General features: G+C 49.0%; 2 protein-coding genes across 6 annotated transcripts in view; both read left to right on the top strand.

Annotated features, from left to right (window-relative positions):
• Window positions 1-503: 503 nt before the first annotated feature.
• ipo8 (importin 8) lies at window positions 504-16,754 on the top strand. Of its 2 annotated transcripts, XM_064318531.1 has the most exons (25): window positions 504-881; window positions 2,291-2,372; window positions 2,810-2,966; window positions 5,076-5,234; window positions 5,556-5,712; window positions 5,964-6,053; window positions 6,292-6,386; window positions 6,677-6,761; window positions 7,514-7,648; window positions 8,138-8,237; window positions 8,570-8,646; window positions 8,753-8,869; window positions 9,273-9,362; window positions 9,525-9,690; window positions 9,838-9,998; window positions 10,489-10,614; window positions 10,805-10,871; window positions 12,186-12,311; window positions 12,815-12,912; window positions 13,023-13,118; window positions 13,212-13,432; window positions 14,099-14,304; window positions 15,223-15,453; window positions 15,884-16,013; window positions 16,225-16,754. In XM_064318531.1, coding segments are annotated over exons 1-25 (3,057 nt in total). In that variant the 5' UTR covers window positions 504-797; the 3' UTR covers window positions 16,226-16,754. The 2 variants fall into 2 exon arrangements, with proteins under 2 accessions (XP_064174601.1, XP_064174602.1); XM_064318532.1 differs by lacking the exons at window positions 504-881; window positions 2,291-2,372; window positions 2,810-2,966 and adding an exon at window positions 3,912-4,029 and having other exon boundaries at window positions 16,223-16,754.
• A 2,325-nt stretch (window positions 16,755-19,079) lies between these two features.
• Window positions 19,080-25,186, top strand: part of tmtc1 (transmembrane O-mannosyltransferase targeting cadherins 1) — a 59,360-nt gene continuing 53,253 nt past the window's right edge. For 2 of the 4 annotated variants that reach the window (XR_010327509.1, XM_064319675.1), the window contains exon 1: window positions 23,193-24,097. Coding sequence is in view for 2 of the 4 variants with exons in the window: in XM_064319675.1 (XP_064175745.1) it covers window positions 23,805-24,097 (293 nt within the window). In the remaining 2 variants the exon portion in view is untranslated. Of the gene's footprint in view, window positions 21,563-23,191; window positions 24,098-25,186 lie in introns of those variants that run through there. The other 2 variants (XM_064319677.1, XR_010327508.1) reach the window with 2 other exon arrangements.

Genomic DNA, 25,186 nt, shown 5'->3' on the forward strand with positions numbered 1-25,186 from the left:
GAATGGTAATTAGAGATATCTGCAATCACATACTTACTAGTAGAAATTGTATTTCAAGATATCTATAACTTTATTTCTCCTAGTCAAAATTCAATTTAAGATATAGCTACTTTTAAGGATTTAAACATAAGTGACCATTTGAACATTTAATAGCTAGACTGGGTATGTATTGCAGATATCCGTAATTCAATTCTTCCTAGTCAAAAAGAACATTTCAGATATCCACAATGACATTCTTCCTATCCACGATTGTCATTTCAGATATCCACAATTGGCATTATGACTAGTAAAAATGAAATTTCAGATATCTACAATTAGAATTATGACTAGAAACGATGCAACTGCAGATATCCACAAACGTAATTCAATTATTCCTAGTCAAAACGAACATTTCAGCTATCCACAATAGTCGTTTCCGGTAATCGAGAAAATCACGAGAAAATGCCACGAAATTGAACGAGCAGGGAATTTGTGGAGAGAGAGAACGTCGTTCCATTGACAACTGTGGTAGAAATCTTGAGAGAATCGAACATGTACTATCTCCAGACACAAACAATGAACTGAAAAGCAGTTTGGCTGAACTGAGAATGCTAATAACCGCTATAGCATTTCAGACTGGATCCTGTGTGCTTGACTGCATTCACATGCCAACATTGCCGTAAAACGTCGACGTTTTCACTGGTTTGCGACCGCCGCCTGCTGATTACCGGTAAAATGGGGCAGGGCTGTCAGAGAGCCCGTCCGCTACAGCGAGGATAATTGTATACAGAAACAATTCCGCAACACACAGAAGACCCATGGATCCTAACAGAATAATCCAGGCGCTGAAGGGGACAATAGATCCCAGTTTGAGGATAGCAGCGGAAAATGAACTCAATCAGGTGGGCAATCGTGCGAAATCTGTATAGTAACTTTGTTGTTATTGTTCTCGGGGAGCAATAGGACCCATTCACAGAAAAGAGGGTCAAGCGTGTGTGTGATTTGGGTATTAAGGCCTTGCCTGAATGAGTGGTGGTGTTGGGGGTGCTCGGTGCATTCTGATGCTGTTTGCGACTTGCATGATGCAGTTGTTTTCTGGTCCCTTTCATTTGCTGCCACTGAATTCAAAATTTCGCGACAAATCGGAGACAAGGGAGGCAGTCGCATTGACAGCGAATGAGATCCTGCATCCGTGCACTCTTGACAATTTGTTAGCCTCTGCCATTCTGAAGCGACCACGGCTATTGTTACGGGTCTTGGCATTGGGAATTTCATATATAGTTTTAGGTTCCGTACGGTATGCACTTAGGAGAGTCTAGCTACGTTACTGTGTACCGTATAGTCAACACATTTTGTTCTTGTTTTCATACGCAACTCTGCACAGACAACCTAACGTTGCAATGAGATGTAGCATGCTATCTGTATGTGGCAAAAGGGACGCAGTAACTTTAGTTAAGGGGAGATGAGGAACTTAGTGTCACTGGCTGTTTGATAGGATTTAGATTTGTAGCAGATGGTATAGGGTTATAAATCACTGGATAATTTTATCGCAGTGATGATGTTAATGGTCGGTTGTTTGTGTCATTTTTATTGCATTGAATTAATTCCTACAGTGATAATTATATTGGCCTGTAATAACCTGCCACACACACACAATTAGAACACCCTGCATGCAGCTCATGATGCAATCAAGTGTAACCCAGGTTTCTGCTCACTGTTAAAAAAGCACGTGTGCAGAAGGCTGTCCTGGTGGTAGAACAGTTTCAGGGCCGATGCGAATAGACTGCATAATCACTTTCCCACCAGTGCAAACACTTGTGCAGTTCTGTGGTGTGTTATTGCCTTGAGCCACCCCTTCAGATAGACCACCCCTCCCATTCTCCCAAGGGAATTACCTCAGTTGTTTTTTATACTTGTGTGTATCCACCCAAAGGCAAATGCTAGTTCTGCTTCTGATCACATTATTAACACTGCGCACAAACTAGAACTTTTATCTCCTGACTCCCCAGTCAGTTTGTCCTTGGGGACCTCAACCATTACTCTATGGACCAAACTCTAAAAAGATTATCACCAATACGTTGCATGTCCCACACGCTTTAACAAGGTGTTGGATATGTTTTATGGCAACATCCAAAATGCTTATGAATCAGTTCCTTCAATGCACACTCTCCTACTTGGATGGAGAGTTGGCCTGCATTTGGTCACGCTCTATTTTAAGTGTACCTTCGTATGAAGGCGGTGCATTGCTTTGATTGGCTGTATTGTCTGGATGAGGAATAACTCCTGTTCTTTTTATGTTGTGTCTTTTCAGTCATATAAGATCATCAACTTTGCCCCCACCTTACTCCAGATCATTGTCTCTGACCAGGTGGAGTTCCCGGTGCGACAAGCAGGTAGGTGTTTTCCGTGAGTTTCATGTTTTTAGAGCAGTGGTCTCCAACCCTGGTCCTGGAGAGCTGCAGGGTCTGCTGGTTTTTGTTTTCACCTTAAAATAGTCACCCAGTTGAGACCCAAGACACCAGGTGAGTTGAGTTAACTGTGTAATCAACTGCTCTAATTGATTCATGAAGTGCAGTCACTATGAAAACCAGCAGACCCTGTAGCTCTCTAGGACCAGCATTGGAGACCACTGTTTTAAAGATACATATTTTATTGTATTTTTCACAGGGCTATTTTAACATTCCCTGCCAAGGCATTCAGTTCTAAGCCCAAAGGTGATGAAGGGGGCAAGGAAGGAGAAATGATTAATTTGAAGTATGTGGAAGCAGCCAAAACGTGTCCCTGGGGGGCGAGCAGATTGGTCTCAGTGATGTCATCTTTGTGTGCCCAGCTGCCATCTACCTGAAGAACATGGTGAGCCAGTACTGGCAGGATCGAGAGCCCTCCCTGGGGGGGGCGGTGTTCCCCTTCAACATCCACGAGAACGACCGACAGCAGATCCGTGACAACATTGTGGAGGGCATCATCCAGAGCCCTGAGTCCATCAGGTGTGGTTCTCCGCTGCCACCACAATTTTTTAATTTTATTGGCACAAAACCATGTTGTTTATGCAGTTATACATCACAATGAATATAATAATCATGCTAATTATGTTATTCATATATTGATGTTATATCGTAATATAAATACTAATTATTATATTAGTACAGATATACAACTGATATACAGGCAGATTCTGTATTTTTACAACAATAGGGAGATAATAGGCAGATTCCGCACTCTCACCACCAGAGGGAGACAACGCAGGCATATTTTATATTTTCAGAACCAGGGAAAGACGACAAGCAGATTCCGTATTTTCACCACCAGGGGGAGATAACAGCCAGATTCTGTATTATCACAACCAGGGGTAGACAACCACTGAACTCTATTATATATACGCTCTATGAAGACAACTGACAGCTTCCGTTGTGAGATTTACAGTGATGGCGTCTTTTTGTAGGCTAACTTGGAAGTTTCCTCCGCCATGGGTTCCCTCGGCAGATTTCCAATGCTTTCTTCCCATAAGGAAGCGTGGTTATGAACATAAGAGCGTTTCACGTTTTGTTTTACGAGATAATTTACACCAATTAATATCTCAGCCGTGGATTTCGCAGCTGTTATGTGCTTGCTCAAATGCGAACTCACTTCCGTGTTTTATGACTACAACCTGTAACGCTCTATTTCACCACAAGGGGGAGATAACAGGCAGACTCAGTATTTTCACAACCGGGGAAAACAACCATAGAGCGTACATAGGACTACAAACTGTCACGCTCTATTCTCACCACCAGGGGGAGATAACGGGAAGAATCCGTATTATCACCACCAGAGGAAGACAATGGGCAGATTCCGTACTGTCACCACCAGGGGGAGACAACAGACAGATTCTCTATTACGATTCTCATCACTTGGCGTTGAGAACAAGCAAATTATGTTCTCTCACCGATAGAGGGCGACTGCATGCATTGAGTTCAATGTAACGGGAAAAAAAAGTACATGAAAATTTTTTCGGTAGCCTAATTTGCCAGGTATTCACCTTGTTCGTCAGGTGTGAACTGTTATCGTTAGGTAAGCAAGGAATTTACCTTTAATTTCAGTTTAAATGAATTTAAAACGTTAAAATTCACTTTCATATCCTGACTGGATTCATCTCAAATAAATTAGACTAGCTACATTCGAGGACTTGTTACTTTTTTACGTCGAAGTTAGACTTTCATAATTGCTACAGTGTTTAACCAAACTAGCAAACTATCGAGTGTTGGAAGTACAGTAACAGTGTGGGTAAATTAGCTTTGTTAGCAAAATTGGCTAGTGCGCTAACTCCTTAGTAGGCCTATAGCTAGGTAGAATTGAGGGTTAGCCACAGGCCTAGGTTGCTGGACAGTCTGGTATCGATAATTAGCATGTGGGTAAATGTTAATATTTTTCCGAACTAGTTAATGATAGTCACAATCTATAAAATACTGAAGCTGCTACAAATAGCCAGAAAAACAGTTACCACAAGATTATTCTAACTTAAGTAGCTAGCCAGGGTGTTTGCTGGTGACATAACGTCCTCGTTTTTAGCTAAAATATAGTCAAACGTTAAAACTATAATGGCGTCTAACGAATTGCTGACTAGGCCTACACAAGGCTCTCCAGCTAGCTAACTCTAGCTCGTTAGCCTTTTGGTATAACTGTGCCTGGGGATTCAGTTATAGTTTATAATATTAACAGAAATAATTTTATTACTTTGAGGTAGCTTGCTAACGTAAACTTAAATTTATTTATGTTGCAGTTTAGCTGGGTATCTAACGTTACCGTTCTTGTACTGTAAGTTAACCCTGCATGGGTAGCTAATGGTGATACTGGAAATGATCATATATAAAAGGTAATGTGTTCAGGGAATAACAATGTAGTTCTGGACAGATGTAATTATAAGACTAAGGTATTGCAATAGAGTTAGCTGTTCCTTGTCCCGCAAATCATTAGTGAATGTTACTTTTGGCTGGCTTTGCCCCTCTATGTCAGTGGATGAAAGAAGGTGTGGTCTGTGTGAGAACCCTTGCTGACAGAGGCACTCGTGTGTGTGTGTGTGTGTGTGTGTGTGTGTGTGCGCGTGCACTGATTGACAGGGCCCAGCTGACCGTCTGCTTGCGCGCCATCATCAAGCACGACTTCCCCGGCCGCTGGACAGCCATCGTGGACAAGATCGGCCTGTACCTGCAGTCCCACAACACCGCCAGCTGGTACGGCAGCCTGCTGGCCCTCTACCAGCTGGTCAAGACCTACGAGTGAGTGCCCTGCGCTGTTTGTCCCTCCTGGGGACCCATTGCTAAAGGAGCTGTTGTCATCGCTGGTCCAGAACGGTCACCAGAGGAATGCTGTGTTGTGTCCACTTGCTAGCCAGTTGAAACACGCTTTCCCCTTCAGTCTATTTAAAATGAATATTATTAGATGCCATTGAGGGTTATTAGGACTTAAGCATCTGAAATAAGGAGTTTTTGTTATTGGAGTTTGTGTATATTGGTTGTGAAAGGGCTGCAGCGTGCGTTAGAGCTGGACGCCCTCAGTGCTGATGCAGGCTGGTGTCCGGGGCCCTCCTCTGGTTCCAGGTATAAGAAGGTGGAGGAGCGGGATCCACTCATGGCCGCCATGCAGGTCTTCCTGCCCCGGATCCAGCAGCAGGTCACCCAGCTGCTGCCCGACGCCACCGTCTTCTCCGTGCTCGTCCAGAAGCAGATCCTCAAGATCTTCCACGCGCTCGTGCAGGTGAGGCACCCGCGGAGGCGATTGGCCCAGACCGGGAGAGGGGTGTGGCCAAGTGGCAGTGGAATGGCTGGGTGGCCTTGTGTTTCAGGGCTCTATGCAAAAAAAGTGGAAAAATTTAGCAGCATATTGATGTGTCCCAATTAGTAGACGTGCCCCAAAATTATTTTCCAGTTTGCGCACATCAGTTTTGCTGTGTTGTGTGGTGGGAGTAGCCTGTGCTCGCTGGTCATGTGACTCCTCTCTCTCTGCAGTACTCGCTGCCGCTGCAGCTGATCAACAACACAGTCCTGACGCAGTGGATGGAGATCCTGAGGGCCGTCGTGGATCGGGACGTCCCCCCCGTAAGAGCGATGGGCCTGTGTGGTGCCTCGGTGGCTGGTCTTTGAGCCAGGGTACCAAAGTCCTTCCCCACAGAACTCCATTACCTAGAATCCTCCTCTATCACATGCTCATTATGCTCAGTTTACCCTCAGGTCATAGAGTGCGATCATATTATCAGAACTGGAACATAACTTTTGAGTCTGCTGGGAATGGATGGGCAAGCTTGAAGGACATTTGGCTCTGTGTTTTGGTTGCTAGGAGACAATGGAGGTGGACGAGGATGACCGCCCAGAGCTGGTGTGGTGGAAGTGTAAGAAGTGGGCTCTGCACATCCTCACCAGGCTGTTTGAGAGGTGAGAGGGTTTGTAAGGGGGGTTTGGGGGGGGATGATATTTGCACCTGTAATATAGCAGAAAAACAGCTTGCAGGCAACCCCTGTTCTGGAAAAATCCCCCCTATCAATGCTTTATTTTGCATCAACAGGAAAGTGAAACCCACTCAATGTAGTAGCCGGGGTTAACCATAAAAGTCCAACAATGTCAGATTCCGGTTTGGTTTGGTTTCCCTGTAAAGAGTGCAGGGGGCGGGGCAGCACAGAGCCGCCTCCCCTTCTCTGCTGTCCTGACGCTTACGCTCCTCACAGGTACGGAAGCCCCGGCAACGTCACCAAGGAGTACTCGGAGTTTGCAGACTTCTTCCTGAAGACCTACGCTGTGGGGATCCAGCAGGTACCTAGAGTTGGGCTGTTCTGTGTGTGTGCGTGCGTGCGTGTGTGTGCGCGTACGTGTGTATTAACTGTTGTACCTGCGTAAAAAATATTGTCTGTTTTAGTCGAGCACTAGTTTTTTGTTAAGAGTGACAAAAATAGTTCTACATTTAGCATTATATCTGAACATTAGGGTGATGCATTGGAATAGAATAATCATATCTGAGCTCTTCAAACTGAGTATGCATGTTAACATTCTTTGGGCAGTAAATGGCTGTCTCACTAACAGTCTGATGTGGTTCTTTTCTGAGCCCCTTTCAGAGCTGTAGTTGTGTAATATGCCTGTTGTAGGTTACTCTGTTCTACCACAAGGAGGCAGCATAGCACTGCAAATGATTAATTGAATTTGGGAAAATATTTCTGGAATGATCTTGATCATGTGTCCTTAATTGGTGACTTGTCCCTAATTGGTGCACAGGTGGATCCAGTAATTAGATCAGTAATTGCTTGCACCTTGAATGTGTTTCTAGCTTGCTGTGTCCACTGTGGTCAGTGCTTTTTTAAAATGTATCTATTTCTTTATTTCCATAAAGCTGTAATTAGTGCTGTTGTCTGTATTTTAGCATTTTAATTAATTGCATTTTTATTTTTCTGTGAAACTACAAGGCCATTCCTGTGATGACCACCAGCAGTATTTGTGGAATTTCCTTCCTGTACCGTTGTGAGAACGTTTTGTGCTTGCTGGACTCCTCCACTTCTTTCTGTGGCTCCCAGGTTCTGCTGAAGGTGATTCACCAGCACAGGCAGAAGCAGTACGTCACCCCCCACATCCTGCAGGAGGCGCTCAACTACCTGAACCAGGGCGTGTCCCACTCCCTCACATGGAAGCAGATGAAGCCGCACATGCAGGTGGGAGATCCAGCAGGGCTTCCGCTGTCCAGCCAGCGTGTGACACAAGCCGCTCTGGAGTTCACATGTCACGCAGTAATGTTTATAAGTACTGCTGTTGCAAATGTAGGGCACATAATCTTGTGTTGTACTCCATTAATTAATGTTGTAAAGTAAATCAATTTCATTGAAGATTGTTGTGAAGAGGTAATGCTATCGAGTAGTTTCCATGGAAGTGTGTTACTGGAAAACGTGTGATGTTCATATCAGAGGTAGTGTTCCTATAGTGTTCATATGTTTTGCGTAATATGCAGGTCATAGATGTTGTGTTGTTCAGTGTAAAGCGCGTAAGCTGGAGGTAGTGAGGGTGATATTCATGCGTAAGACATGGGGGAATGGCCTTCTGTTACAGACCAGCTGGAGGCTGATCCCATGCGCTCTGTGTAGTCAGCGTCTGTCCGAGCCGCGTCCCTGATGCCCGCTCCCCCTCCCCTCTCTCCCCCGCACTAGACCCTCAGCCAGGACGTGATCTTCCCCCTCATGTGCTACAAGGACGAGGACGAGAAGATGTGGCAGGAGGATCCCTACGAGTACATCCGCATGAAGTTCAGTGAGTAGACTGGGCGGGCGGGGCGGGACAGGGCTCCACACTGCCAGCCGTACAGTTCCTGTGCTGTGGGAGCGAGGCCTAGCTCAGCGTAGCAATTCATTAACGGCTTTGTTCGCATTCTGGTGTTGTGTTAATAGAAGATTATGCCTGGGCATGGCCTGCCCTCTAGTGGTGTGTCTGAAATTATAGCACATTGTGGGATATGTGGCAGGCGGGAGTTTGGCTGGGACTGAAGGTAAAGAGACTGAGGAGGTTAGATGTTGAGCAGAGCTCCGCCCCTTCGGTCTGATTGACAGCAGCGCAGTGACACAGTCGGTGTCTGTTTTCTGCAGACGTGTATGACGACCACGCCCTCCCCACCACGGCTGCTCAGAGTCTGCTGTGCAAAGCGGCCAGGAAGCGGAAGGAGGTGAGCGAACCGGACAGAACCGGATCATTTCGAGCCTCGCCTGTCAGAGCGGCACACCTGACGTCATACTCTCGCCCCCACCCCCCTCCACCCCCCTCCCCTGTAGGTTCTGCCCAAGATGATGGATTTCTGCCATCAGATCCTGATGGATCCCAACTCAGATCCCCGCAGGAAGGACGGAGCGCTGCATGTGATTGGCTCGCTGGCAGACCTCTTACTCAAGGTAACGACCCGTCTGTAGGGTGGTGAACACTGCCTGGGAGGTTAAGAGTTATTGGAGGGTCAGTTATGGAAAAACGTGGATACTGTGGCTGTCTGGTAGAAGTTAATAATGCATGATGTGTTCAATCAAAAAGCGTCAGTAGTCCGAATGCAGAAATTGTACCATGTGGACCATTACCTGACCGAAGCAGCCCCACCTCCAGACAAAAATGTATTTATTATACTGCTTTAGTGTTCATTTGTCATTTTGCCACAGTACAAACATTGATGCATGCCACTTAAATTAGATTTCTAACAAAATATGGTGAGCCACAAAGCAAACTGATTGTCTTAGCGTGGGTATGAAATGCATACAGAGCAGGTTTCTTGTTTTCAGTGACTCTGCTTTGTCCCGATTCCCACAGAAGCAGGGCTACAAGGAGCAGATGGAGCTAATGTTGCAGAACTACGTGTTTCCGCTCCTCAACTCCAGCCTGGGCTATCTGCGCGCCAGGGTGAGCCAGCTGCAAAGGATCGTGGGAACTGATGTTCACAGACCTCTATTGTGATGTCATCATTGGGCCAGCTGAGAAACTGAATATTATGTCTGTTATCTGCCTTTTCTTCTGTTTGCTTTTTTTCCCCTCCCTCTCTATCTCCCTTTCTCTCCGCTCTAGTCCTGCTGGGTTCTTCACTCCTTCAGCTCCCTCCAGTTCCATAACGAGCTGGTGTTGCGCAATGCCGTGGAGCTGGTCAGGCAGGACCTCATCAATGACAAGGAGATGCCCGTCAAAGTGGAGGCGGCCATCGCCCTGCAGACGCTCGTTAGCAACCAGGAGCAAGGTCAGTGCCCCCCAGAGCTCCTCCCCCGCCGAGCTCAGCCACACCCACAGACAAAAGCTGTTTAAATGAGTGGCTGGGGTACAGATGTCATCTGTGTCTGTGCTTCTGTGTGTTTGTGTGTGCGTGTGTGTGATGTCTCTACTCCAGCCAAGGTGTACATCCGACCCTACATCCGTCCTGTGATGCAAGAGCTGCTCCATGTCGTCAAGGAGACGGAGAACGATGACCTCACCAACGTCATCCAGAAGATGATTTGCGAGTACAGCGAGGAGGTGGCCGTTATCGCCATAGAAACGACACAGAACCTGGTATGACCCCAGCCCTGCTCTCAGACTCACATAATATCCCTGAGTGAAGTAGCCACCCCTTCTCCTCCGTTCTGTGAATGCTTGGAATGACTCCATTACTGTCTGGGCCCGAGCCTGTGATTTCACAGTCTACTGGTAATGATCAGGACTGCGCTGGCCCCTCCTCAGGCAGGCCAGTCCACTCACTCCTTTCCCTTAAGAACATGGCTGAGGCACGTTTGCCTTAAAGGTACAGATATTTTCCTTATGCCATGGCCAGAAATTCATGGGCATGGAAGAGCAAGCATCTTTCCGAACTTCCAGCTACCGAATCTAGTTTCCCTTTTCTGTTCTCTCGCCGACAGGGAGCAGTTGGAAAAATAATGAGATGCGTTTTGCTGGTTGCTGGTTTTTTTCCCTGTGTCACTTGGTTGGTGCAGTGTAACAGGAAGTGTGTCAGCCTGTGGGCCCAGTGTAACAGGAAATGTGTTTATTGGGTGTCTCCCTTCAGGCTGAGATCTTCACTAAGGTTCTGCAGAGTGAGGAGTATGAGGACAGTGAGGATAAGACGGTGATGGCTCTGGGCATCCTGAGCACCATCGACACCATCCTCACCGTCATGGAGGACCACAAGGAGGTGTGCAGCACCCAGTCCACCCTTCACCTCACACACTCACCCACTCAATCACTCACTCACCCACTCACTCACTCACTCACTCACTCTCCACATGCCTCTGCACTCCCCCTCTCCCCTGTATGTGTACGTGTGTGTGTGTGTGTGTTTGGAGGAGATGTGAGTCTCAGTGTGGATTCTCTCTGTTCTGCAGATCACTCAGCAGCTGGAGGGAATCTGTCTGCAGGTGATCGGCCTGGTTCTGCAAAAACCCATCATAGGTATAGGACCTGCGTTTGTTTGTGTGCGCTTGTTGTGTCGTGTGGTCTCTGTGTGTGTGTGTGTTCAGGTGATCGCTGGTCTGCTACCTCTGGTATAGGACGGTTCAGTCGCGTGTGTGTGTGTGGTGTAGAGAACAGCTCACGTCAGCTCCTGCAGGTTGAAGCGAGCCCTGTTCACTGCCAGTACGTGGCACGGTCCACAGCGCACAGCTCCGGTCCTGAGAGTGACCTGGTGTTCCCATGCTGCCCTGCTGGCGTGAAGGAGTCTCACTGGGCCCCCCCCCCCCAAAAAAGAACAGGCTTTCCCCCCCTTAGGAAGTGTGTCCTGTCCGGTGTTTATCATGCTTGATGCTGTGTTTAATGAGCAGCCTTTACCACTGGCCTTAATAGGGCAAGGAGAATTCAGAACGTCCCCTCAGATCTGCTTTATGCCCTCTTTTAATATGCTTCTAGTGCACCGCAGGCTCGGCCAATGCCAAGGCATATCCCCTCTGCAGACCGTCCGTCTTCTAAAGCAGAGTAATAGCGGCAGAGACAGCTCATTGCCTGTTTTAATGTGCGTATGTATAAACATCAGAACAGGCAATGAGCTGTGCCTCTGCGTTATTGTAGATATTTCATTCTGTGCGCGTGTTACGGATGGCGTCAGAAGACCCGGGCGAATTATTTTGCGGAGCGCGTCTTTCTTCCCTCCGATAAGGAATACGCGCGCTGGTCAATGTCATATTGGATCCCCGCTCTCTTGAAGTTATCTGCTAATGGAGGAATTCCGAGTGTAATTTGCATGCTGGTGCGAACGTCCCTAATGAGTTTTAGCGCCTTCCTGCAGGTAATAAGCTGTGAGCTCTCACAGGCTATTTAGACGCCCCCCCCATCTCCACACTGCTAACGCTCTTATAAACGGAAGGCCCCGTCATCGCCAGTCCGCAGTGTGCCTCAGAGTGTTAAGGCGTAATGGGTTTTATTCCTGGGTGGAGAGAGTGTGATAAGAATATTGCTGCTTCGGGGCCGATGGGCGGCTCGTGAGCCTGTGAGCCGCTGTCCTAGCGCGCGGATGGGCCCTGCGCTCCAGGGCTGAGCCCCATCTGTGCCAGTGCACTGACCGCGGTAATTGGCGGTAGCCTTGCCCCGGGGTCAGAGAGGGTTCAGTCAGGCCGGGATCCGCGTCTCAGGGCTCTCTGGCGACCCCTGCTGGTCGGTTAGATGCCCGCGGCCTGTCTTCCTCCGGCTGAGCTCGGCTTTAAATGCAGGTTTGTAGAATTCATTTGTGTCGTTCGCTGTGAGTTGAAAGTCTCGGAATCTGAATCCCTCCAGAGTTCTATGAGGAGATCCTGTCGCTGGCCTTTGGGCTGACCTGCCAGACCATCTCGCCCCAGATGTGGCAGCTGCTGGGGGTGCTGTACGATGTGTTCCAGCACGACTGCTTGGACTACTTCACAGGTACTGTGGGTTTACACACTTATGTTGGTCACATGATTATGATCTCATTGACAGTCTGCTGGGTTCTTTTCAATACAGAGACAAAGGTTCTCAGTTACGTAATGGGTTAAATAGATAAACTGGATTTTCACCTCTCATAAGCAACGATCTGTGTACTGTGTGCTGTCCTCAAACGATAATCTAGGTACAGATACTATTTCAGCACTCTCAACAAAACCTCTAGCAGTGGGTCACATTAGTTCATTTCTCCAAGGCCATTTGAAGCAGACGGGTTGGAAAACTGAAATGGTCAGCACACAAAGCTGAAAAACATAACCGATAAACATAAAGTTTGCAATGCCTTCAGTTTGTTCTGTGATAACTAGTTTCCATGACAACTGGCAGGATCAATAGAACGCTGTTCCAGCCATCTCGTTAAACTGACAGACAGGACTGTGTTAATGGAAAACAGAAGGTGGGGGATGAGCATGATGATAACACTCCCACTGGCTGTGTCCCCACAGATATGATGCCTCTCTTACACAACTATGTGACTGTGGACACGGACATGCTGCTCTCCAATCCCAAGCACCTGGAGGTTATTTACACCATGTGTAAGAAGGTGAGCGCCATCGCGGTAACCATGGCGACGCTTGCGGGACGCATTCTGGTGTCCTCTGACGCCCTCCCCACCCACCCTTCCTCCTCCTCCTCCTCCTCCTCCCCCCACAGGTTCTCACCAGCGACGCGGGTGAAGATGCCGAGTGCCACGCCGCCAAGCTGCTGGAGGTGATCATCCTGCAGTGTAGAGGGCGGGGCATCGACCAGGTAAAGGGAAGAGGAGTCTGGGAAATGTAGGCGAAGTTGACTTGCGGGTTTTTTTTTTTTCGGCTGACGTTGTCTTCTGTCCCCCGCCGCCAGTGCGTGCCTCTGTTCGTGGAGGCGGTCCTGGAGCGGCTGACGCGGGCGGTGAAGTCCAGCGAGCTGCGCACCATGTGCCTGCAGGTGGCCATCGCCGCGCTCTACTACAGCCCCGCCCTGCTGCTGCACACGCTGGAGAGCATCCGCTTCCCACACAGCCCCGAGCCCATCACCGCCCAGTTCGTCAACCAGTGGATGAACGACACCGAGTTCTTCCTGGGGTGCGGCTCCCGCCGAAATCTCTCACAGCCCCACGCGTCCCACTGCCCCACGTGTTACCCCGGTCTTGTGTTGTCGGGGAGAAACGGGTCCCCTGAATCGGGGCTTAGTGAAAGGTAGCAGGGGGAGGAATAGCCGGTTTCTGCAGGTTTGGAATCGTAACGCTTCACTGCGCCAGTTGCAGCACAGACTGCCAGAGACCGGAGACTGACAGTAGCGTTCAGGTCAATGAAGTGCTGAAACAATGCTAACCCCCGGGAGAACTCATTAAGATGAGCAGAGCTCCCCTTTCCTGCTCCTCATTACTGCTATATGGGGCATATTTACACTGGAAAAGGCTATTTGTTTTTGTGTAGCCTGAAGAGAAGCTTTGTGCTGTTACCTGAGTGCAGGTCTCTCTCTCTTTCCCTTGTGCTGTTGTGAGCGGAGGTCTCTCTCTCTTACCCTTGTGCTGTTGTGAGCGGAGGTCTCTCTCTCTTACCCTTGTGCTGTTGTGAGCGGAGGTCTCTCTCTCTTACCCTTGTGCTGTTGTGAGCGGAGGTCTCTCTCTCTTACCCTTGTGCTGTTGTGAGCGGAGGTCTCTCTCTCTTACCCTTGTGCTGTTGTGAGCGGAGGTCTCTCTCTCTCTTACCCTTGTGCTGTTGTGAGCGGAGGTCTCTCGCCCGCAGGCTGCATGACCGTAAGATGTGCATCATCGGGCTGAGCGTGCTGATGGAGCTGCCCAGCCGGCCGGCCGCCGTGGAGGGCGTGGCCGCCCAGATCGTGCCCTCCGTCCTGCTGCTCTTCCTGGGGCTCAAGCAGGTGTACGCCTCCCGGGTCACCAGCAAGCCGGACACCTTGACCCGACGACCCGTCTCCAAAGAGGAGGAGGACGGTGAGGAAGGGCGCGTCTTCTGACCCGGTTTCGTTCATTAACTTGCTCATCCTGTGAATTGGTCCTGGTTTGGTATCTTGACGTTTTCAGAATGCTGTTGGCTTCATTTTTAAAGTTTAAAGAGGGAAAGGTAAATGGGCAGGTGTAGCCTCTGAGGACAGAAGAATATTTGCAGCGTACAAAATACAAGTGGGACATTTGATTGAGGAACTACAGCAGCAGGATACATCTGGGGGATTTTGTTGTGCAAAACCACAGAAAGCAGCTAGCTTTTTTATCGTCAGAAGCATTGTTCCTGATCCCTGATCTCTTGAATTCACTTCCTTTTTTTGCTATTTAATAGTGTTTAAAAGGCTGCGATCACTTTTGCTGTCACAGCAACTGAACAATCTCATAAACTGTCAGTGGGCGGATTCTCATTTTGTAGCCTTTTGCCAGGAGACTCTCTCCACTTCATAAACGAGGAGTTAGATTTCATGCATAAACGGATAAATGCAGAGTCCGTTAAATTTAGGTGACGAGGCATTTATCAGTGCAGTGTCATTTGAGGTCCGGCAAAACCACTGCCTCCAACATTAGGCGAATTGTTTTGCTCTCCTCCGTCTGGCGTTTCCAGGGTGATGTGGGGTGGGCGCAATGGAGTGGGACGAGTGTGTGATCAGAATATTCTTAACTGAGTATTCTAATGCTGATGTAACCATTGCTGCTGGTAATTGCAAGCAGTGGAGTTCTAGAACACTGACAAAACCTTCCAAAAAATATTCAAAGGGCTAGTTATCTTTTGTCTCTGCTGTGGTCTTTTTAAAAATCGGGGCCAGTTTAAGGGAAACCAGTTATGCAACAGGAAGAAGGCTCAGAGCACTGCGCTGTGCAGGAACAGAGCTGAGCTCTGTGATCTCACACTCTCTTATCTCACAGAGGAGATCCCGAGTGAGGAAGACGAGGTGAAGGAGAACAGGCACGCGATGCAGGAGACGCCCAGCACGCCCAGCGGCCAGGGAGACGAAGATGAGGACGATGACGACGATGATGATGATGACTACTGGGATGAAGAGGGTCTGGAGGGCACCCCTCTGGAGGAGTACAGCACCCCCCTGGACTACGACAACGGGGAGGACGAGTACCAGTTCTTCACTGCTGCCCTACTCAGTACGTCCCCCCTACCAGAACTGCACCGCACCACACCCACTTACCAGAATACCAGACCTGCTGTCCACCGGACCAGAGCTGTCAGCTGCACTAGTGCTCCCACTGTGTACACCTGCCAGACCTGGGTCAAATACGTATTTGTTTTGGATTCTAATATTTTTCTGTGCTCTATTGATCTTGCCTAGTGTAATTGAGCCTCCATTGACCAGAAGGCGGTTGTTTCATTGTCAACACCAGGCAATATCGAAGCGAAATATTTGATTCAACATTGACTGTGCCAGGTCTGTCACTGCGTAGCAGCAGCTGCGTCAGTTCCAGTTCGGGTCACTCATTTCAGCGCGTGAGTTTAAAGTGGGTTCCTGAGCTGAAGGGTGAGCGGGGGACGCAGTGTGATCGTGGGGCGCATCTGTGCCCTCTCCTCCGCCCGCAGGGGTGCAGAGCTCGGACGCAGGCTGGTACCAGTCCCTCACCGCCCCGCTCAGCGAAGAGCAGAAGAAGCAGCTGCAGGAGATCTACAGCCTGGCCCAGCAGAGGAGGAGCACGGGGGTGAAAGGGCAGTGGTGAGTGAGGGAGGGGCAGGGGGGCGTGTGGGTGTATGCATTTTGGGGCAGTTTAGCATCTGCCTCTCCTGAAGAGATGGGAGCGGGAAGAGCCCCCCGGTGCGGGCTGGCCCAGCTTCGGTCGGTCGTCCCGATCTGGGGAGGGAGGAGAGCAGGAGTGGGGCGTCCAGCGCCCTGCTGGGAGAGCTGAGCCGTGCTATCGCTTTCAGAGAGACGGAGGGGCGGAGCGCCAGGAGGGGAGGAGCGCCAGGAGGAGTGGAGCCGGGGCACTGGGAGGACCTCAGGACGGATTCCACGGACTACAGACGCGCAGGAGCCCAGAGACCGCTCCTCTGACAGTGCCAGGAAGTCAGGGGGAGAGGGGGAGGGAGAGGGAGGGCAGGGTTAGGGCTCTGGATCTGTGACCAGCTGATGCATCTTTGTGTGTGTGTGGGTGTGTGTGCGTGTGGGTGTGTGTGTCCTCTGTTCAGATTTAAAAACTGATGGATCTGGGCTGGACTAGTATCCTGTGGGTCAAAGGGTCAAGCAGTGATATCTGTCTGTCAATCTTTATGGGGTCAGTAGATGGGTCAGTATATCCTGGTGCATATTGGACTGCCCCCTTGGACTGATGTATGAACTAAGCACCCCCCCAGTCCTCTCCAGCCAGGAGCCAGGCAGGATAAATGCTGTAGGAATTTTTTGTAACAGGTTTCATTTTTCAGGAGTAACTTAACGCATAAATTATCATATAACATATAACTGTGGGTTTCCAATTTTGTGTTTGCAGAGCTGGAAGTGTGTGTGTGTGCGCGTGTGTGTGTGTATGAGCATGTGTATGCAAGCAGTGTGTATGCGAGTGACATGGCCGTGCGTTTCCATTTGCGTATGCAACCCACCCAGTTACCGGGCAGGAGTACACTGTGGCTTTAAATGGGCAAACTGCTGCGCTACATCGCTGCGACTTCCCGAGGTGGGGGCCTTCGATGGCTGGGCCAGGTGGTGGGGGGTGAGTCATTGGCCAGGTGTGGGCCTGTCCCGCTGTTCAAAGCAGCGGTTTTCTAAAATAAGACGGGCGTGTGTTTCTCCGGTTCCTGGCCTCACGCTCAGGCTGTTATTGCTGCGCTGGGCGCCGCGCTCCGCCTGGCCGGCCCGCTCGCTAATCAGCTCCGTGTTCAGCGCGCGTCGTTAGCGCACATCTGCCGCGCTCCATTAGCCTCCCGAGCGGGTGATTGCGGTCGTGAGATTAAATTACGAGAGGCTGGCTTCCGCGGCGGGGCTGACGTCACGCGCGTGGGGCCGGGCCGGGCTGGCATGGGGCGGGACGGGCTGCCCTCGGCTGTGGGCCAGGTCTTTTTGGGGTCGTCCCCATCGAGGGACAGCCAGAAGCTCCGGTGGGACGGTTGCGACCGAGTGGCGTCCCCGTAGGTGTGTGTGCGCCGTCGAGGCTGCGTTACGGGGTGGTCGTACCCCTGCGCAGCTCGGCGTGTGTGTGTGTGTGTGTGTGTGTGTGCGTGCATGCGTGCGTGCGTGTGTGTGAGAAATAGGTGGAATGACAGCATCCCGAGAGGTGAGCTCAGGACAGGGACTCGCTCTCATTGCCTCTGCTGCAGCATGTCAGCAGAGTAAGCGAGCCTGATGGGATTTACTGCGTGGACTGATCTCTTATCAGACATCAATCGCAGCATCACAACCCTCCCCCTCCCCCCCCCTTCGTTTTTCAGACACTGTGTTCCAACGCTAGAAAAACATTTTGTTAGCGTATTTAAAAAATGAACGTTCGTGCAAAATGCAGTTGACGTCGTTTAGTAGTGTCATGAGGACATGATCATTTCCTGTCGCATGATTCGGCACGTGGAGTAGCGCATCTGGCGAGTTGCTTGGCCCCATTTTCACCGGGTCGCTGCTGGAGGTCAGCACCCTGTACTCGTACCCTTTCTCAGGGCACAGTAGACGGGAGCCACGAGTGATTTGAACCCGCGAACCCCTCAGCAGTGCCCTGGGGTTCTGCTCCCTTTCACCGTGCCGTCTCCGTCTGTGAGCCAGTGCTGCGATTGTGCAAATGAAAGGCGGTTCTTCCCACCAGGCTCGTGATCTGAAAGCTGTGTGAAGTCTGACATTTCAAGCTTTTCTTTTCTTTCTTTTTTTATTGCTTCAGTGAAAATGACTAAATGGGACTGCAGCCCCTGGCTGTAGATTTATAAGCTGGAAGCACATCATCACAGTGCAGGTTCCACTCCTTGTGCAGGTCTCTTGTGCTTGTGGAAGAGTGCTGGTTCTGCTCGTGCAGGTCTCTTGTGCTTGTGGAACAGTGCTGGTCCTGCTCGTGCAGGTCTCTTGTGCTTGTGGAACAGTGCTGGTCCTGCTCGTGCAGGTCTCTTGTGCTTGTGGAACAGTGCTGGTCCTGCTCGTGCAGGTCTCTTGTGCTTGTGGAACAGTGCTGGTCCTGCTCGTGCAGGTCTCTTGTGCTTGTGGAACAGTGCTGGTCCTGCTCGTGCAGGTCTCTTGTGCTTGTGGAACAGTGCTGGTCCTGCTCGTGCAGGTCTCTTGTGCTTGTGGAACAGTGCTGGTCCTGCTCGTGCAGGTCTCTTGTGCTTGTGGAACAGTGCTGGTCCTGCTCGTGCAGGTCTCTTGTGCTTGTGGAACAGTGCTGGTTCTGCTCGTGCAGGTCTCTTGTGCTTGTGGAACAGTGCTGGTCCTGCTCGTGCAGGTCTCTTGTGCTTATGGAACAGTGCTGGTCCTGCTCGTGCAGGTCTCTTGTGCTTGTGGAACAGTGCTGTACCGCTCGTGCAGGTCTCTTGTGCTTGTGGAACAGTGCTGGTCCTGCTCGTGCAGGTCTCTTGTGCTTATGGAACAGTGCTGGTCCTGCTCGTGCAGGTCTCTTGTGCTTGTGGAACAGTGTGGTTTCTCCTGTTGCGCACATCTGTGTAGAGTGGATCAGCGCTGCTCCTGCTTATCTTGATTGGTTATGACAGCTCTTTCTTCTGATAATGTCATGGAGAAGTTATCGCTAGATCTGTTTTGCAGCTTCTGAGCTGTTGGGTGTGGAATGGGCCTGTTTTTTCTGCCCTGATCTTTTGGGAAGACAAATAGACAAAAATAATGTGGCTTTGACAGGAGGACAAAGCTGCATTCTTGCGCCATTTGACACTTGGAAGCAGCTGATGGGAACATCTTGAGGTTTGTTTCTGCTGGCGTTCTGCATTCCCACAGGAGGTCAGGAATGCAGGGTTCAGATCTCAGCCTCTGGCACTCCTCTGTGTGTGTGTGTGTGTGTGTGTGCGCGCGTGTGTGTGCGTGTGTGTGTCGTCCCGTTTCTGACCGTGCCAGCTGCTGCCGCGTGCCTGAAATGTGTCTGGATGTGTGTATGTGGGTGTGTATAATTGGTGGTATGCGTGCGTGCATGCAGCCATGGCCCCATGTCAGTCCTGTCCTTATGTCCGGCCTTAAACTGTTTTGGCACACACACACACACACACACACACACACACACGCATGCGTACGCAGCCCTACCATTATCCATGACTCACAAACCAGAGTCGACACCTAGAGGAAGTCTCGGATCCACACCGCCTTTCCCCAGTAGCCAGAGGATTTACAATGAGCTAAACTCAGAAGACTGACAGTTCTAACTGCCGTTGGTCTTTGTGGGATATCTGCTCTGAGAGCGTGTTTTTGCAGGTAGTGGAGCCGCCAGGGCATTTCAGGCCATATTTCATGCAGCACTCGAGAGCTGAAATGCACTTAGACCGTTTATTCTGCTGCTTGCAGGACCCCTCCATTTTCATTCTTTTCATCAAGAGGGGAAGTGGAACTCCTTACTTCCCATCTTTTATTGTCCATTTTGGACGGTTTCTTGGTTCCGGTGTATCCGTACGGAGCCTGGTGTGTATTTTATATTCCCAGCGAGAGAGTTGCGTCTCTGCCCACGCAGCAAGAGAGGTTTGCTCTTCCCCCTTCGTTTAATGCTTTTTCCCTTTTTCTTTTTTCCTCTCCAATTACGAAATGTGAGGTCTCCCTGCTCACATTGGCCCCCCCATCTCACACACACACACATATTCACCTCCCTTCCGAGTTGGCTGAGATTAAATCTGTTGATGACATCTGCCTCATACTGGGGGGGGGGGACACAGCGGAGACACAGGTGGCGGGTCTGGACGTTTCCGCCTCCCGTTACTGTCCGTCTGGCGGCGCTTCAGCTCCCCGACCCGCGCGTTTCCGACGGGACCCCGATCGTTTCTGGCTTGACCCCGGTCGCTCTGTGGCTTCAGGCCCGGAGCACGCATTGAAGAGAACAGAGTGGCGGTGGAATTTCTGTGAAAATGGATGTTTTGGCGGGTCTGAGGTGCCACCTGAGCGTTTGAAGCTCCAAACTGCAACTGCAGTTTTATTTTGTTTTTGGAGTGCTGCTACGAATTTGCTTTCTGCACCAGTCCGTTTTGCTTTCCCAACCCTGCCTTGGAGTTCTTGTTCTTTTGGCAATGTGGGGTGCCCCCTATAAGGGGTAGACCACTTGGGCATGTGTGTACACGTGTTATCAGTCAGTTAATCTCCCGACAAAAACAAACCACACAACACCTTTGGTAACAAAACGTTTTGGAAAGCATCACAATGAGCTTGCTCATCTCAGGGTCTCTGAAAACATTGAATTTATTTTATTTGTGCGGAAGGCTCTGCGTTTGTGTTCTGTCTGCAGATCTCTCTTTTTCTGGACTCTGTTTCTGTTCCTGTTTTCCCTTGTTAAAAAATTCCAACCTTGCAGCTGTTCGTCAAGGTTACAGAGCCGCACTCAGTCTCCAGGGGAACAGGGGCCTGATTCTTTACCCATCATCCTGTGAGTCAGGAGGAATTAATCTGAAGACAAACTAAATTTAGTCATTAGGCTTCGGCTGACAGATTTGCTTGATATAAATTTGTTTGGATATCCAGGACAGCAAAGCCCTGGATAGCCTGCGCTGCCGCTAACCTTGAATCTGCATGCAAAGTTACTCTGTGTCCTGCACTTTTTCCTCACTTATTATTAGAAATGCGTTTCCACAAGGCATGCAATCAATAGTGATATATGATCAATGATCCAGTTGTAAGTAATTTGGGAGAAAATCTGGCGGCAACGTAAGTCCTTGTAGCGGTGTCCTTTTACAATATTATTGTGTCGTGCTGCATTGAAACAACGGGTCTTCGTGTTGTATGGGAGAGTGTGTGTGTGTGTGTGTGTGTTTGCGTATGTGTGTGCACGTGTGTGTGTGTGTGTGTGTAAATAAAATGACTGCCCGTAGATGCTGCAGAAGGAAGCTTTGTTGTCCATGGTACTGTAAGGGGGTGACTCCCATCATGCAACACTGCACGCAGGCATTCAGGAGTGAGGCTGCTACCACCCCCTCGCCTTCTGAGTGCCACACCGTCCCCTTGGCAACCCTGGCCCTCGCCGCCCGGGACCGCAAGGCCAACTGAACTGAGCGAGGCCGTGAGGCCGTCTCCGTGCAGGTGAGGGGAGGGGAGACGGCGGCCATCTTTGTTTCTGCGTGGGAAGCCTTGCGGGAACCAGGTAAACGCCTCAGGATGCGAACAAGGTGAGCAAGAGCAACACGTCCCACAGCGCTCAGCCTAAAAAAGCGCCACGCAGGCATCTCATCCAATTAATACTAATCCCCACGTAACTCCAGTATTATTCCTAATTATAATTAGATGCCATCTAGGGGCACAGTTATCAAACAGAGAGGGAAAGATGCGGCTAATCTATTAAGTCCTCTTCCTGGGTACAGTTGACCACAGAGGACAGGATAAGTGAACAATGCTTCAGCCAGGGGACTGTGGGTTTACATGATTATGGTCGTTTGCTAAATGCAGCAACCCTGGATCTGTAGAGTGACCTTGGAAGTCACTGTATAAATATGATGTAATGTTAAATGTGAGTTGTCGTTGCTATCAGGAAATTAAGGTTCTTGCTTTGTTTGATGCTGAAGTGGGACGGAGACCGCTAGAGCGGGTGCTGTAAAGCAGGCGTGTCCCCAAGATACCTTTTGAGGGTGCAGTTTTCTATTGGGACCACAAGGGGGACACCAAAAAAAAAAAGTATCCGTAATTACATGGTGACGCCTGGAGACGAACGTTCGAGGATTTTCTCTGAAGGCGCACATATGGTATTTGTCATGGAATTTACCGCAGGACCAAATGTTGAGACGTTGTTGTGAGAAGAGGCTGTTGGCACGCTGTCAGGTGAACGGATGTGTGGTTGTCCCGGCAAAAAAAATTCCCCGCTAGGACCTGAGCGTTGCACGTGTGCAGTGCTGATCCAGTTAGTTTCGCCATCTGTCACCTTCAGCTGGTCAGCCATGGGGCTCTCAGGCAATAAACATAGATCATTGTATTTGGAGCAAAATTGCTTTCATGCCAATGGGGTTTGGATACATTCAGCCGGTCCATTTGCACTGGAAACAGATTTTTACTTGAAACGTGGAGGATGTCGATTTTCGGCTTAGGTGTAGGAGCAGTAATCCCAAGATTGACGCACTACATTTTAGAGCACGCAGACCTGATTTCTGTACTCTAAACCGTAAACTCTGGCTCTGAAAGTGGATCGTTTGTGTCCCGCGCAGCGCGTTGGCACACAGTTGCATCACTTTGTCAGCGTCGAGCGCTTCGAGGAGCTCTGAATTAGCGTACCAGGCTTTCTTGTGCTAAGTAGCAGGCTGTCCGCATCCGATTGGCCACCGTCTGGCATGCAACGCAAATATAAGTGACTAATATCTATCATGATAATAAATGTTTTGAGGGTAAATACCACGGCTCACTGGAATGACGGTGTGCCAGATTGCCGCTGGAAGGGTAATGATATTCTGCAGGCGTTGTACATTACTTGGGGACGGTTATGGACACTGAAGAATGTGTCAGCAGCACCGCCTGGCACAGCCGGTGAAAGTTGGGGTAGCATCTGCCTGGTGCGTCTGGGTGGGGCAGTAAGGCAGCTTTTTGCAGGATCAGTCTGTCCCTTTCTAGTAACAAAATGGTACGGTTCCAGCATGATAAAGTAAAGATTATAGTTATTATAGTAAAGATTATAGTAAATTATAGCAGTATAGATTATAGTCAATATTATTATCATAGTAGCGCTGAAATATTAGGAATTAACTTTTTAACTTCCACTCTATTCAGTTATGAAAATGCATTTTTTATTATAGTTTTGTGAAAAGTGTGTTGCATTAACCTCTGATCTGGTCTGAATGATAGTAGAGATCAAAGTTGGTTCAGGTCTGTTGCTGTTTTTTTAAATTTTTATAGCTATTTCATGTGGTTCAAATGTGCTCAAGAGTGACAGACAAATTACATAAACCAAACTTGTTTTTACTTGAAGTTATGTTTTAAAATTATTTCTCAGTGCTTATGGCAACAAGACTCTGATAAAGTTAGGCTAATAAACTACCTCGGATTGCACTCAGCCAGCTCCTTCTTAGTGGATAACACTCATGTTTATTGCTCTGTGTGTCTATTAAGCTTATTATTATTATGTCTATTAAGTCTATTAAGTTGATGCTCGTTAGATATGTCTCACATTAAGCCGTCCAATTGCAGTTCGTCCGAGCATCTGTTTTACTCATTAACACCCGGGTTTATTGGCTTTAACGTGTGCAGGTAGTAGTGAACCGTTCTCTGCCAGAGCGCATGCGCGAGTAGGCGGTTGCTCGCCGCTCGTTCTCTGACAGTGCTTTCACAGGCTGGCTACTTGTAGTCTGCCTGCATGTCCGCGAGAGAAATGGTATGTCACGGATACAGTATTTGTAACAAATATATCAAGCATGCGAGCCGAGGGGGAACATGACAGCACACCGCCGAGAGAAGATTACACCTCCTTTGTTTCTGTCCGTGCTTTTCGGACCAGGAAGAGGAGTTTTTTGCTATGTTGTACTGGTCCTCGTCTGCGCACTGTGCTACAGTAACTCTCTGCGAGGGGAGTTCGTGCACGACGATGTTTGGGCTATCATCAACAACCCCGATGTCAGGCCGGGATCCAGCCTGGCCAACATTTTCTTCAATGACTTTTGGGGAAAGAGAATGGCTGATAACACCAGCCACAAATCCTATAGACCGCTGTGTATCCTCACCTTCAAGTAAGTTCTGTTTCTGGTCTGTTTTAAGAGCTGATAAGCAAACGCATTAGCAGCTTGCCCGTGTGTCGGGTGTGCAGTGTTTTGGTTCTCTGCGCTTCACATCTGGATTAGTTGCAATGATAAAGATGGTCGGGAAAGGTAGCTTTCGTCCAGTGAATGTTACGTTGTGATTCCCTGGCGCCTGTTGAAAGCTTGCCTTTTTGGTCAGTAATATATAAACTGTAAGGAGTCAGATTTTTCTGAAGGTGTACTTTTCATGACACCACAAGTTCACAAGCGCTACTTTTGAGTAGGGGCATCTGGATCAAGTAGCCTACGGAATGTGTATGCACATCTAGATCCCTTTACAAACGAACTTGGTGGCATGTTGTGAAAACAATCATTTGTTCAACCATGGCTTCTAAAAATAATAATATGGAGAAAAGTGCAATGCGAAATAAAAGGGAAGTTATAAATGATAATACAGGGGGCTATAGCGATCGACCGTGGATCTGCAGAGTCGTTTTCGTGGGTCACTTGTTGCGTAGCAATCTTGAAATCTAGCGGTTTCACTTTTGATCAAACCGGTTTGTTTCGTATAAGTTCACTTTCGGATGAAGTTGTAACCGTACGTGGTAAAGTTCGTGTGTTTAACACTATTATTGAAATAAAGACGGACAAAAGCGGCAGTTTTTGATCAACATCTGGCTGCTTGCTGAAGGCGTTTCTGGCTCTGTCACGTGGGAAACGATCGTAGTAGCGTGAGCCATTCGGTGCATTTGCCTAAAGTTACTCACATATCTTCAACGACTCTCTGCTCATTTACCAAAACCAATTATCTTGAAACGCGAGCTGCACCGCATACATCTGAGTAGTGCTCAGACGGAATAGGCCACTACAAGTAGTGCTTGTCATTTCCCACTGCTCTGGTATCGCAGTTTTGGAGCATGAATATATGAATATGTATGTAACGTACAACAATCGCAAACTAATGACAGCAAAATGGCCTGCCAAAACTGCTTCAATGAATGAATGGGGGAGAGGACTATACCAATTTTTATTGTGCACATGTAGGTTGTCTTGCTGTTTCTCTGTGAGGAATCTTGTGAA

The sequence above is a fragment of the Anguilla rostrata genome, chromosome 19, assembly GCF_018555375.3.
Source record: "Anguilla rostrata isolate EN2019 chromosome 19, ASM1855537v3, whole genome shotgun sequence".
Lineage (NCBI taxonomy): Eukaryota > Metazoa > Chordata > Actinopteri > Anguilliformes > Anguillidae > Anguilla > Anguilla rostrata.

Coding starts and splice junctions, on each gene's coding strand:
- ipo8 (XM_064318531.1), top strand. CDS start 798: ATGGATCCTAACAGAATAATCCAGGCGCTGAAGGGGACAATAGATCCC. Junction 6,387..6,676: donor CTCACCAGGCTGTTTGAGAG/GTGAGAGGGTTT, acceptor CGCTCCTCACAG/GTACGGAAGCCCCGGCAACG. Junction 15,454..15,883: donor CTTCACTGCTGCCCTACTCA/GTACGTCCCCCC, acceptor CTCCGCCCGCAG/GGGTGCAGAGCTCGGACGCA.